General features: G+C 36.2%; 1 protein-coding gene across 2 annotated transcripts in view; it reads left to right on the top strand.

The window, feature by feature from the left end:
* LOC149254909 (stress-response A/B barrel domain-containing protein UP3-like) overlaps window positions 1-14574 on the top strand; it is a 141271-nt gene extending 126697 nt beyond the window's left edge. The window contains exons 1-2 of one of the 2 annotated variants that reach the window (XM_089460271.1): window positions 13150-13445; window positions 13656-14574. In XM_089460271.1, coding sequence (XP_089316397.1) covers window positions 13391-13445; window positions 13656-14464 — 864 coding nt within the window. In that variant the 5' untranslated portion in view covers window positions 13150-13390 and the 3' untranslated portion in view covers window positions 14465-14574. Of the gene's footprint in view, window positions 1-13149; window positions 13446-13655 lie in introns of those variants that run through there. The other variant, XM_089460272.1, reaches the window with a different exon arrangement.
* Window positions 14575-14786: the final 212 nt, after the last annotated feature.

The raw sequence follows: 14786 nt of genomic DNA, 5'->3' as shown, positions 1-14786 counted from the left end.
CCTTACCTCGAGAGTGTCAAGAGAATTGAACTTGTGACCTCTTAACAACATAGGTGCTTTAACAATGAGGACTCGACCAACTGAGCTAACCCTCAGAGCTTTAAAATAAGAATATTTTGTATATAAAGATGAAAATTTTATGTAAACATAAATAATATTATTAAGAACAACTTAAATTCAACTTAATTCCAAACTTATTAATTATAAAGAAAAATAAAATCTCTTCACATGTTTCTTCAAATTTTATATTCAATATTTTTTTGCATTGTGAAAAATTTAATCTCTCATTAATAACTTTAGAATCAAGATAAATTAATGCAAATTAAAATTATATTATATATTTCATCTATTATAATAAAATTTGAAAAAATAAATATCTAAATTCCAATATTTTTAAATATCTTAACCTTTATTAAATCCATAAATGATTGGTACACCTCACTGGCCAACTTTTAAATATACCTTTAAAACCTAATTTAATCCACTCAAATAAATTTATACCACAATTAATAAATTAATATCACCTCCACCAATGAATTGATTCTTTTTAATAAATTTTAGAAAAATAAATATCTGTAATTTTTTTTATTAATGTGGTTTTAAATGTCTTGACTTTTATTAAATTCATAAATTATTGGTACATTTTTTGCTATTTTTTGTAAGCTTCACTGGACTACATCTTCATCATGTTTAATATATCACCCTAATTAGGACAGGGAATTGAACCAGTGACTTCAAATCAAGGAGTGCCTTAACAAGACACTCGATCACACCCGTGAACCTTACTTACTAACTTTTAAAACCTAATTTAGTTCACTCAAATAAATTTATTCCACCACCAGCAAGAGCCACGTTATGGCCATGTCACTACTTTTGTTTTTTTTTGCACATTGCCATCAAGTGGCTTTTGTTTATTGTGCAACAATGACTAACATTTCAAAAAAATCTAAAATAGTTACTATAATATTCAATTAATAGTGAAGTCCCACTAACACAACCAGTTGAGGATGGGCCTAGCTAGCAAAGCGACCCAGAATCAAACCTCGCGGGGTGGTTGTGCCTGCGCTAGGGGGAGGAGACACGCTAAAAAATCCAATCAACATGGGGATGGTGTGGCCTAGGCCAAGTGTGTTCCCCGGGTGACTTTGACAGATTACATGCCCCTAGGTTGCGGTTTCTCAAGCCACAGGTCAAGCCTGAACGATCACAGACAACTTGACAAGCAAAAAAAAATATTCAATTTAATAAAAATATTTAAAAATATATTTGATACCAAAATCTAAATGCAACATTATACATACAAAATTTCATTAAAGAGAATCTCTTAATATAATTAAAACATTTCTTAATGAAAAAAATAATAATAAACACTTTTTTCCCTCATCATCACCAAGGGCCATTATGTGACCGAGCATGATGTTAAAGGGAATCATGTTGACTTGCTTGAGTGAATATGATATTTGTTAAGTTATTTAATAATTCCCTTAGGTGTACTTCCAAATTGTTTAAATTTAGTTGTCAATGGTTCAAGAAAATTGGAGGCATGCATGGTTTTACATTTTTAGTTTTTTTTTAAAGTTAAAAAAAAAAAAAAAAAAAAAAAATCTAACCATCTACATGTGGAGTTGTTTCTTTATGACTTCTCTTCCTAGTAGTGTAAAGAGAATCTCATTATTAATGACTATTTATTGCTCATTTTAACATTTATAATTGTGAGTGGTTGGTGATACATACTATTTAATGTAATAATTAAAGAGTCAAGCTATATAATTATTTTTTATAAAGTCAAGCTAAATAATAATTAAGGATTTGTGTTGCCAACTCACTAAAGACACATATAATAGTAATTTAAACTTGATGACAACAATTAGTCATGATGATGTATGTAATAAAGTAGTATGTTAAAGACACACATATTAGTAATTTAAACTTGATGAAAACAATTAGTCACGATCATGTAAGTATATAATAAAGTAGTGTGTTCTTATGGCCAATCTATAGATGAGAGAAACAAATATTATTAGTGGTCAAATAACTTTGTGAACATAAAATTATAGTTAATTTATATTAGTTTTGATTTTGAGAAGTTGTAGTTTATTTGTTATATGTTTTGGAGATTTTGGGGGTATATTTTTTTGGTCACTATGTTGAATCCATATATATTTGCACTAAAAAACTTAGTTTAAACAACAAAAAGTTAAAATTTGACCCAAAAAAAATATTTAGCCATATTCCAACTAAAAGCTCTAAAACATATAATAATTAAACAAAATCTTTTTAAAATATTAAAACAATATTTATTTATTTATTATAAAATAATTATTAAAATTGTAATTTTAAATTGGAATTATTATTTTTAATAAAATAAAATTATTATTTTTAATATTTTATTATAGTTTTATTTTGTAATATTTACTATTTTATTAATTTTAAAATAATTTTTATTAAAATTAATTAAAAAAATCAAATTGATAAAAATATCAATAAAATCCAAGGTCGGTTAAAGTTAAGTTGAATTTGTGATTCCTCACCTTATAAAGAAAGAAATAAATTATTTTAACGTCCAGGAGGCTAAATATAGCCTATGAGACAGGTTGCTTCTTCATCTACTTTATGTATTTGACCCTTTTTCTATGAAGCTTCAAAATAAATGCTCCCAGCTTCTCGACAAACCCCTTGCTAAATAGATTTTCCCAAGAGCTAGTTGCGAGCATATCTGTATAACTTTCTGTGTTGTCTTTGAAGGCCTCACATTCTAAAATGAAATGTTTTTATGTTTCCACATTTCCGAAAGAACAAAAAATGCATACTCTTTCCTCCCACACTTCCTTTGGCCTTTTCCAGCGCCCTGTTTCGCAATGGAGTTGATGAAAAAAAGTCCTTAACTGAGCAATAAGAATTTTGGCTCTCCAAGAGATATTGGCCTCTATGTATGCTTTTGGTTGATGACTATGAGAGGGGTTAAACACTTCAATATAGTATTTTTTCTTTCTTCCTATCTCCTTACGCTTGTGGAACTTTTCCATAACAAAAGTTTTTATCTCTTTGTTGTTTATGGGACATGCGTTCAAGCAAATACCCCATTTACTAAACCATTTGTTATTTTGTTTCATTCAAGTTTTTTTGCTCTTGCACAATCTATCATTAAAGACAACCTTAGGCCATCTACCCTCTTCCATTTGCTCAATTTTTTTTAAATACCTTATGACTCATACCATAGCAATTACTTCAATAGGAGAAGTCCCTGTTTCACTTAACAAGATATCATAAGGAACTGCACTTTTAATCTTAAATTTGTTTGTAATCAAACGCTTCTGAATTTTCTCAATTTGTCTCCATTGTATGTTGGATGTACCGCTGGCCCATAATTCACAACCATAGAGAATCACCAGAATCACTAGAAGCCCAAAAAGAGTTTGAGTGGTTTTCCAGTCCCATAATTCTACCTCTCTACACCTATTTTGAAAAGCATAAAATGCTTTCCAACCCCCCAAAGTTCTTTTCTTTCTACAATCATTCCAGCTTAGATTTTTGTTGAAGTCAATTCTGAGGTATTTGTAATCTGCAACTTCTTCCAGAATGTTGTCTTCAAAGTAGAACTTATACTGGTTATGTTTTCTTTTCTTAGAGAAGACCACTACTTTTGTTTTGTTGATGTTGACTTGCATCCCCACACTTCTACAAAAATGTTCAAGGGATAGTAAGTGCTCTTGCAAACCAAGAGCCAATTTAGCAATCAAAATAAGGTCACCTGCATACAAAAGAAGCCTTATAACAAACTTACCCAAATAGATACCATCACCCCCTTGCGAATTTAACCACTCCTCAAGTTTGTCGATATATAAACCAAAAAGGGTAGGAGACAGCGGGCAACCTTGCTTGACCCCGATATCGCTTCTAAAACTTTCAGAAATCCCTATTGAAGTCCTAATTTTGACTTTCACCTCTTCATACAGCCTATGCACAGCTGCTCTCAAATGTTTAGGAACCCCAAGTTCCTTCATTCTGTGCCAAAGCTTATCCCTAGGAACCTAGTTAAATGCTTTTTTGAAATCATCAAAGCAGCAAAAGACTTCTTCCTTTTCTCCCAAACTTTTTCAATGATGTGCCTTAAATTTATACAATGATCCATTGTGGAATGTTTAGGTCTAAAACCTGCTTGCTCTTTAGCACGCTTATCTCTTTCTTTTGCCCACTTGCTAATTTTGTTTTCTAGCATGCTTCCAAATAGCTTTGCAAACAAAGGGTTTATCTTGATGGTCCTATAATTGGAGGGATTATCTGTTGGACACCTAATCCTAAATGGGTTAGTGTGGAAGTCGAATGGACAAAAGCAGTCCAAGAGACCTTGGGATCTGAAACCCAAGAGTCATATGTTGTACTATAAATGTATATCTGATGTTAATAAAAAAATGAACTCACTGATTTATCTTTCCTAGTCTTTGCTGTCCATGTGTGTTTAACATGGTATCAGAGCGGGCGATCTCCTGCCCTGCTCCATTGTGAGCCACCTGTTTCTGTGAGCCACCTGTTTCAGCGCTGCCATTCCTCTGTCGTGAGCAGTCCTGGCCCTCTGCCATATTCTTTTCAAGCGCTGCCTTATAACGCCTCTGTCACCACTGCGCTCTGTCCATAAATGCCCCATTTAAAGCGCTGATCCATCTGCGATTTACTGACTGCCAAGCGTTTCATGATAATTATGCTGCTCCTGTAGCTGCTCCACCTGCATTTAATACGCTGCTCTCTGCATACGAAACGCTCCTTGTAACTGCTCATAAACGTTTCATACCTGCCCTCTCTGTACCTGCGCTCTGGACTGCCCATGAACATTCCTGAAGAAGCGTTGTCCTGTCCAATGATGTCCCATTTACAGTTTATTCAAACCGCAGCCTTTTAACAACTCCAAAACTTCTTTCATATTCCGGGTCGACTTTGCATGAAGGTATTTCCTGTTATGCCTAAAGGCTTTCGCAATTTCTTCAGGTGTTAAACCGCAATTGCTGATAAGAAAATCAGAGACAACCCCACTGCGTAGTAAAGTTGTGGATGATGGTGATATTTGGGTGCAGAAATTGGAGAATGTTAGATGAAATTTGGCAGTAAATGCAAATTCAAGAGGAGAGGTTGCCTTTGATAATGTGTATTGGTTAGTTATCACTCGTTTCAGTATCATCATCGCAGAAGGAAGGAGGCGATAAGAATCAATTACCTGGAGGACAGAACGCCTCAAGAACGAGACGAGTCGATAGCCTTTCGGAGAAGGTTGGAGAGGGCTGAACGATCACAATGTCGTTCAAACAACTTTTCCAGCATGTGACTCATCCTTTTCTATGGTAGCATCAGCTGTTGTCCGAATGTCTTCGTGAATATCAAAATGAAAAAGCGGTCCACTTTTTCCCCTTACCTTATTTGTAATTAGCTCATAGAAGCTATGTTGATGTGGAATGATGAGGTCCTCCTTCACATAGAGTAAATTCTCTACAGAAGTTGTTCGAATCTCTCTAAATTCAGGTGCGAGTTGCTGCTGAACAGAACGGAGAAATTCAGCTATTGTGTCTCCTTTGCGAACCTGAATAACTCTTCTATGAGTAACTGTAAGTAATCTCCAATGGTTCATTTCTAATATGCTCTTGTTCAGTCAGCCACTTCTTCCTCAACCGTTCACATTCAGCCTGACTGATTCTGGCCATTTATGCGTTACAAACTGAACAAGTGGGTAGTGAGCAATTCTGAAGGGTTTCAATATTGATAGAAACCATCACGCATCTGGCATTGTTTTTTCTATTTATCACTGTAGCTGTGATCTTGCATAATTTGTGACTCGACAACATTTCCATATTTCTTGAAATAATTCTTTAATTCCTCATCTGCAACCGATGGAGGTAAGCCACCAACAAACAGTTTCTTTGTCTTTGGACCCTTGATTAAGTCCATGCTTTCTCTTGGAATAGAACGTTTAATCTCAATCATTCTTCCATCCAATGTATGCGTGTCTTTTATAACGGCATCTATAACTGAAGGATCTAAATAAGTCACAAACCCAAAACCACGAGGGTGCTCCATCAACATATATTCTGAGATGTATCTGTCATATATTATGTTATCGTATTTGAGTAAATATACGGTGCTGCTCGATACATGATATGTGACTTCGTAAAAATATAAAATAATTTGTTGAAGTTGGATTGTGGGCACATTTTTAAAGGGTTTTATTTGAAAGTCCGAACGCGTTGTCTTGAATTTTAGTCCCACACCCAGTAAAACTTGGTGGTCTGCGTTGAAAACTGAAGATATGCCAATGGTTTGATCGTATGCCAAATGCTTTACTTTTGAAGAAGTGGCTTCAATGCATATCATAAAAATGAAAACTTTGGATTACCTGCTTGCTTAGCCCGAGCCATATTTTCAAATTCAGGCTCCTATATTTACAACTGTCTAGACAAAGAGGAGCTCGGATCTTGGACAAGACCTGCAAGAACAATGAAGTATTAAGGCTCGGATCAGGTACCTTGAAACTTGAATTGTGTCCTGTAGGTGAGCATCATTGAAGCATTTGTTGAAGCTATTTTGAGGTAATATAGATACATCCTTTAAGGCACTTGATGAAGCCTTGAAGAAGAATTTACAACAGCCTTGAGAAAGCCTCTCAAAGCCATTTTGAGCAAACCTTGGAGTATCATCCTAGAGCACATTGTGAAGCACTTGAAGAATTGATTGGTGCAGAACTTGAGCAACTTATTGAAGATACCTTGAACTATCAACTGCTAAATTTCTTGAAGTAATTTGTTGGTTGTTTTTTCCCTTTAAGCTACAGGGCTTTCTTGTGTAACTTGAAGATATTTAGTAGCTGACATTTTTTGTGGGATTTTGGAGTTCGGTTGTTACTAATTGAGTCTGTCAGAAAGCATATATATATATATATATATATATATATATATATATATATATATATATATATATATATATATATATATATATCCAAGTTGTTGTGCTGCTGCTAGGGTCTAGACAGTTTGTTCTACAGGATGAGATCAGAATTATGTGCTGGTGTTGAGCAGAAGTTATGTTTGGTTTGGTAATCAGATTGATGTTGTGATCCTTCTGATTGAAGAGAGGAATATATATGCCACTCACATGATTTGACAGAGATGTATTTGGCAGTTTTATTTATGTAGGGTTTTCTAGTAAGAATATGAAGATACTATTGTTAATGTTGCTAATGTGCTGAGTGAATGAGAACCAATCAAATAATGCCCAGTCATTATGACTGACCTAGTGATTGGATATTAATGATGTTGCTAAGAGTTTGTGATACAGAAGTAAATTTGGCTTGATTCATTTGCTGCACATTTACAAAGGATTTTCCTGTGTCTTTGTACTGTGAGTGGGTGTTACTTTTACTCATTGGGTCATAGTTGTAATCAGTCTTTTAAGGGGTTGTAATTTTGACAATGAAGAATATGCCTCGAATTACTGAAATATTAGAGTTCTTAAAAACTCTGATATATTCCTCTAATCATGAAACATTCCAAGTCAGCAAAGGCTCTCTCTCAGAAATTCAAACATGTCTACAATATGCACAAGAGAAAATTGATTTTTTGCAGCTTGAAACACAACTACAGCAAGAAGAATTAAAAAGGAGTCATTCTGAACCTGTTTCTGTTCAGAACAATGAAGCAGACTCCCATAAACAGCAAGTCAATATTGTTCAAGTTCATTTAGATCCAGTACCCGATAAAGCAGCAGTTGTACATGCAGATGCAGAAACTCAATCTTCACTTCCCAAGCCCATCATCAGACCTTGGGAACAGCTTGTCCACAACAAGCACAGAATTGGTCTTGGATATGACAAGGACTTGTCCTTTCATATTCCAGACTATGCCAAGCCCATTCGGTTTCAGAGTGCTGGATTCATTCATGATAGTTCACTTGCTCCTCATCACAGTTCAGCTTCAGTTGTTCCAGACTTTGCCCCTCTTCCACAGCAACAGCAACAACAACAACAGATTGTGAAATGCCAACACTGTGACCGAGTTGGCCATCTGAAAGATCACTGTTTTGATCTTCATCCATGTAAGCACTGTCATAAAACCAGTCATTCTTCACACAGATGCTTCAAAAACAAACGTCCTGCAAGAACAAAGATTCATCTTGGATGGATCGCTTCTTGGCAATGGGCATCAACAGCCAAGAAGATATTCCAAACACATATTAGAACTTGTTCCAGAATATTGAACAGTCTTGCAGTTGAGTTTTCTCCATCTTCTCACCTTGTACCTGACAGGGGGGAAATGATGGTCATCTACAAGCTTCAAAGTCACATCAAGCGAGCCTGAGCCACAACCTGCCACACCAGTTTCAGAGTTGTAGCCAGAGACAAAGATGCCTGAACATGCCTTCAGTTGGCAATTTGGGACACTTCCTCTAGCAGAAGACTCCAGCTTCTTGCCAGTTTTGGAAGAGTTCCAGGAATCACAGAGTTGTTGGTCATCCTTAAACCATCACAGATTAAGAACACTTCCTCTAGTAGAAGACTCCAGCTTCTTGCCAGTTTTGGAAGAGTTCCAGGAATTGCATTAAGCATTCCAGAGTTGTTGGTCATCCTTAAACCATCACAGATTAAGAACACTTCCTCTAGCAGAAGACTCCAGCTTCTTGCCAGTTTTGGAAGAGTTCCGGGAACTGCACTAAGCGTTCCAGTGTTGGTGGTCATCCTTAAACCACCGCCCTTTTTTACCAACATTTCATAGAGCACATTCAGCCTAGTGCTGCCATGCATTTTTGCACATTTTGTATTACAGCTCTCTTCTTGGACTCATACATAACCCTTCGGATTAAGGGGGGGAATGTTGGACACCTAATCCTAAATGGGTTAGTGTGGAAGTCGAATGGACAAAAGCAGTCCAAGAGACCTTGGGATCTGAAACCCAAGAGTCATATGTTGTACTATAAATGTATATCTGATGTTAATAAAAAAATGAACTCACTGATTTATCTTTCCTAGTCTTTGCTGTCCATGTGTGTTTAACATTATCGACGTCACTGCTCTTGGAAACAGGTATTTCCAAACTAGTTGTCCAATCTGTGGGGAGCCTTTGTTGTATGATGTTGTTGAAGATTTTTGTAATGTGAGGTGCAAGAATCCTTGAGCCCCATTTTAGATACTCTGCTTGGAGTTCAGCTAAGTCTTTTGATTTTCCAACACTCAACTTCTTGATACTCATCTCTACCTCTTGTACCGTGAAGAGTTCAATATCAGTGTTGACCAAGGGGGGAGGGTCAACCTTGGGAACCTGTTCATAGAGTTGTCTTGCATAGTCAAACCATTTAGAAGCTATAATATTATTTCCAATTTGTATCTTTTTCGGTTGGTACTCCTTCCAAAATACTTTGGGATTACTTTTTCCAAGGAAGATTAGTTCTTCCCTCCTTGAAACCATGAAATCGACCTTTTTCTTGCTTAGTAACTGCTTGTAACTTTTGAGTTTTATGTTGTCCTTGTTTGACTCTTTCCACATTCTCCTTGCCTTTTTGTATTCCTCGTCAAACCAAGCATTAACCGGAAAGCAATTTGTTTCAGACTTCTTAATTTTTGCTCTTTTGCACTTTGCAAGGGCACATTGAATTAAATGCGTTAATTCATGACTATGAAGGCTGTGAATTGCAATTTTCCCCTTCTCGAAGAGCCTCTCGAGCGTCATTTTGAAGGTATTACAATTTTCTGGGGTCAAAATAATTTTACCCTGTGGGAGATTTTGTTGGACATGATGAATTTTTGACTCTAATTGTTTCTTTCCAATCCAAGAGAAACATAAATAAATTGGCTTGTGATCTGATTTGAAGTCCCACAGTGGATCGTGAGTCAAAACTTCCTCCATTTTCTCACACAAACCATGCGAGCAAATAGCATAATCTACCACACTTGCTCCATTGTAAGTATTGCAAGTGAAAATACCGAACTTTGCCCATTTAGTCAAGCCATTACAAATGACTAAATCAAAGGCCCCACATAGAGTAAAAAATTGTTCACCGAAGAGATTGCAACCCTTGTCCTCTGAAATTATTTCCCGCTGATGATTACTTTCCTCTGTAAGCCAAATAGGGTGACAATCATCTTTACAACAAAGAATGCTAGCTTGCTCACTTGCAGTCCTAGCATTAAAATCACCCACTATAAGGACTTCACCTAGCTACGAATATGTTTCAATATCCTCTTTTAAGGCTGCAAATGGATCTTTGTGGTCAAGCCCTCTACCTTTGTAGATTTTTGAAACCTGTGGCGCAAAATTGCATGCTGCAATTCTGATGCGATTTCCATTTTCTGATATTTTAAACCAAATGAATTGCTTGTTTGAGTCTTCTTTTTCTAACTGACAACCTTCTTTCTTCCTTACTAAAACCATGATACCCCTAAGCCTTTTTCCATTCCCTGTTGCCTTGTTCCACACTACCATCTTCCAATATCCTTTAAATAGAGGCGTCTTACACCCTTCATGCTCATGTGTTTCTATGAGGCAAATTATGTCTCTATCTTCCGCAATAGGCCCTAACCCGGGTCATCGTCTCCATGGGTAACCTCTGCAGTTCCAACAAACTAATCTTAAGGAAACCTAGGTATCACTTGATTGCTATTTATTTTGACATGCAAGACTCACATTTGAGTCTTTGTCCCTGCTTTCCCATACTGACCTTGCTTTCTGATTTCCTATTGAAGAGTTTGTTGCCTCTTCTTTATTACCATCTTGCTGCTTTGTTTTGGAAGGAGGTCCAAATCGCGCTATCACAACTTTGCCTTTGTAAATCCATGCTCTCTTGCCTTCATCTCTTGCTGCCCTATCCTTTAAAATTTCATCCCTTATTTCCTCCTATTGTTTTACAGTTAAATCTTCTTCTAGGAAAAAACGAGAACCCCTCAAGAGATGTTTCTTGCTTAGAATGATATATTTATCACACAAGCTAGGCATAATGAATCTTATGGGCTTGGCTCTCTCCCCGTTAAACTTACCCACCCTCCATGCTCGACATATTTGTCCTTGCCATAGCAACTTGTCTTTCAAGGAGTCTTTTGCAAGGTCAAGAGTACATTCATTTTTCCCATAACCATTCACCCCTTTAATAATTATGTTTGTTGCCTTGTTTTGTCTTTCCTTGCCTTCACTAACTTGCATGTTGTCACCCTAAATATTTGTTCCTCCTTCCTTATTAGCATAATTGATAATAACTTGAGCCCAAGTTTTGGAAACTTTGGTGGAATCTCCTTTCGTTTCTTCTCTTGCGTTCTCTGCATGGTTGTTTATTTGGGCAATCATTTTCCCTTTATCTTGGGATGATTTCACATTCACCACCTCTGTACTTTCCACTACAAATTTCTTTATGTTTTGCACATCCGCCTTCATGTCTTGCCATTCTGTCTTCCTTATCAGGAGAGCTTCCTGTAGCAATGCCACTTGTTCTTTTAAAACTTTATTTCTTTCTGCTAAAACCTTGTTCTCAGCTGTTATTATATGAATTTTATGATCTCTTTCCCGCCCTTTAGCTTATAAAACCTCAAACCTTTGTTTTGCATTTAACAATTCTTTCACATAAAGATCATATGACCAGGTGAGAGGTGTGGATGTGGGACTATATAAGGTAGAATCATCAATGCCTTTTCTTCTGGACTTCTTGTTGCCATGTGCTTGTAAAGGAGACTTGTTTGAGTGCTTTTTGCGAAGGGCTTGAGTACTTTATAACTTTTGGCATTGATTGAAGTATAAATTTATAAAAAAGAGACACTACAAAATGAGCAATCATTATATTCCATCAACACAAGAGGGTCTATTTGATTTATTTGTTTAGATGTTGGTCACAATATTATTGTTACTCTCAAGATATGTTACTCAACACTCACTAAGGAGAGTAAAATATCTTAGGGTCTCATTCTAATTTAGAGAGTAAAATATCGGTGTTGAGAGTAAAAGTGCAATATCGTGATTCTAATTTGGAATCCCTTCCACCACCAAGAGATTCTAAATCGAAATCCTCTCTAGACGCGACTGATTGTACGTCACCATTGGAAGAATTGGCAGGCGATAGAGAGATAACAAAAGATTACGTCTGATTATATCCGTACGTCACCACTAGAAGAATTGGAACCTTCCACATTACGATGATGGTGATGAGCATGCAATTCAAATGGATGACAACGACAAGGAAAGCTCAAGGAAGAACAACAGAGGCGATCGACACAGAAAAAGATGTGGCTGTGCTGGAAAACTACCTTGGGAGTGACGCAGAGGTAACGATAAATATGAAATGGGGGGCAAAAGACAGAACTAGATGGGGCTTATGTATGGCCTCAGACTTTGTAGCCCTAGTGGAAGCGACGGTCATACGTCATAACATTTTTTTAGTACAGAGCCCTTTAACCCTAAAGTAAAACTTGTAAAACTTTAAAAAAATTCAAACATTTTATTGTACGACAAAACTAATGCTGCAGCGCGAGCACTATGTCACTGAGTGAAAGCAATGACTTGATAAATTGACATCATAACCACCAATAAATTCATTCCCTTTTAATAAAATAAAATAAATAAATATTTTTAAAATTTAATTTACTTTTTATAAATATATTTTTAAATGTGTGGAATATTATTAAATTAATAAATTATTGGTAAATCTAACCAACAAACTTTTATATATACATTTAAAACCTAATTTAAACCATTCAAATAAATTTATACCACCACCACCATTACATTCATTCCCTTTTAACATTAGTTTTCAATTTTGCCACGCAACAAAGTTTTGAGTATTTCTATTGGTTTATGTGAACACTGCCTGGAATCACATTTATACCACCACCAATAGATTCATTCCCTTGTAATTCTTATCATTAGTTTTAAATTTTGCCATGCAACAAAGTTTTGAGTATCTCTATGAGTTAGTGCGAATAGTGCTTGGCTTGATTTTTTTAATCCTTATACCACCACCACCATTACATTCATTCCCTTTCAACATTAGTTTTCAATTCTGCCACGCAACAAAGTTCTGAGTATCTCTATTGGTTTATGTGAACACTGCCTGGAATCACATTTATACCACCACCACCAATAGATTCATTCCCTTGTAATTCTTATCATTAGTTTTAAATTTTACCATGCAACAAAGTTTTGAGTATCTCTATGAGTTTGTGCGAATAGTGCTTGGAATCACACTTGATTTTTTTAATCCTCTTTTTGGATTCAATAAATTAGGACATTACTTTCCATGCCCTTGTTTCTTCAGAACTACCCTCACTCTTCTCCCCATAAGACCTTTTCTATATTTGACAACCAGAACGTCCTTCAAAAAAATCTAATCTAACTCGTTCTAGCGTAGTAAAAATATTATTGTCATTATTGTGCATCAAATGGCAATGATTAGGCTAGGCATGAACGCTCTCTGCTCTCAGATTAATGCAGCAGGTATGCTTTCATTCTATGTAACTTCAAATCTAAGTTGATCCTTAACAACCATTGATACACACATCTTCAGATCTTCCTATCTTCATATGATTTGGTGGGTAATTTGGTACCTTCAACCTCCGCGAATATTTCACTGTTCAGAACTTCCTATAATTATGTGGGTATTGCATATCTTCAACCTTTGACATTGTCATCATTTGGGTTTTGCAGGTAATTTTGGACAAGCTGCAGGACCATTTGTAAGAGGAGGGCTTTTGTCCCCATATCCGAAAACTTCAGGCAATCAAAGAGGGAATTGGGCGTTTCACAAGCCAATCCCAAAATCCACTTCATTTTCTGCAAACTTCTCTGCAAATATGGCCTCTCTGCCTTCCAAGGTTGTGGAACATGTTGTTTTCTTCAAAGTCAAAGATGGTACTCCTCCTGAAAAGGCCAATGCCATGATCTCAGCCCTGCAAGGATTGAAGTCACTGGACCAAGTGTTAGACTTAACAGCAGGTCCTGCATTGAGATTCAGTTCTGGGACTTACAAATATACTCATGCTCTGCACAGCAGATACAAGGACATACAGAGTTTAGCGGATTATTCTGCTCATCCTCAACATGTCAATGTAGTGAAAGAGTTTGTTCTACCCCTTACAGATGACTTACTTGCTCTGGACTGGGAGGCTGACCTTGGTGAGCCTATGCTACCATCTTATGGGGCCATTAGGATTGCAGTCCTTAAGCCAAAGGAGGGTCTTGCAGATCCACAGAGGTTTGAGCTGGCTGAGATCCTCAGTGGGTATAAGGGCTTTTTTCCATCAGTTGGGCAGGTTAGTTTTGGTGAGAATTTTTCTCCTGCTAGGGCTAAGGGTTTTACATGGGGTTCCCTCTCACTTTTCCCCGGTGGTAAAGAGCTGGAGGAGCTTAACGCAAATGAGGAGGATGCCAAGATACAGAACGAGAAGGTTCTGCCCCAGATGGAGAATTTTGTGGTTATAGAGTACATAAACTCACCTACCTCTGCAAATTTATGATTCTGATATTTTGTTCACTTACTAAGAACGGTGAACAATTTCCAGACTAAAGACATACTATAATACTATTTGAGATTTGGAATGAAATAAAATATAATATTGAGTATGAAGTAGCTTCGTCTGAGTCTAAGCATTTATTAAGAGATCAGTAGGAATATAGATCATCAGAAATAACATCAAGAGCATGGTTTTCTGTGAAAGATGAAACTGTTGTATTCAATTGTTTGTTTGTAACCTGAACATGGCTTGTGTGGATTTTATTGTTTCATTTTTCAGTTTGTGGCACTTTTATTAACTGTAAAGTTGAATGACTGACATCTTG

Source organism: Pinus tabuliformis, chromosome 7, assembly GCF_031772625.1.
Source record: "Pinus tabuliformis cultivar Carrire ecotype Pingquan chromosome 7, CPIR1, whole genome shotgun sequence".
NCBI lineage: Eukaryota > Viridiplantae > Streptophyta > Pinopsida > Pinales > Pinaceae > Pinus > Pinus tabuliformis.
Note: the sequence above shows the minus strand (reverse complement) of the source record. Positions and strands in the feature narration are given on the sequence as shown.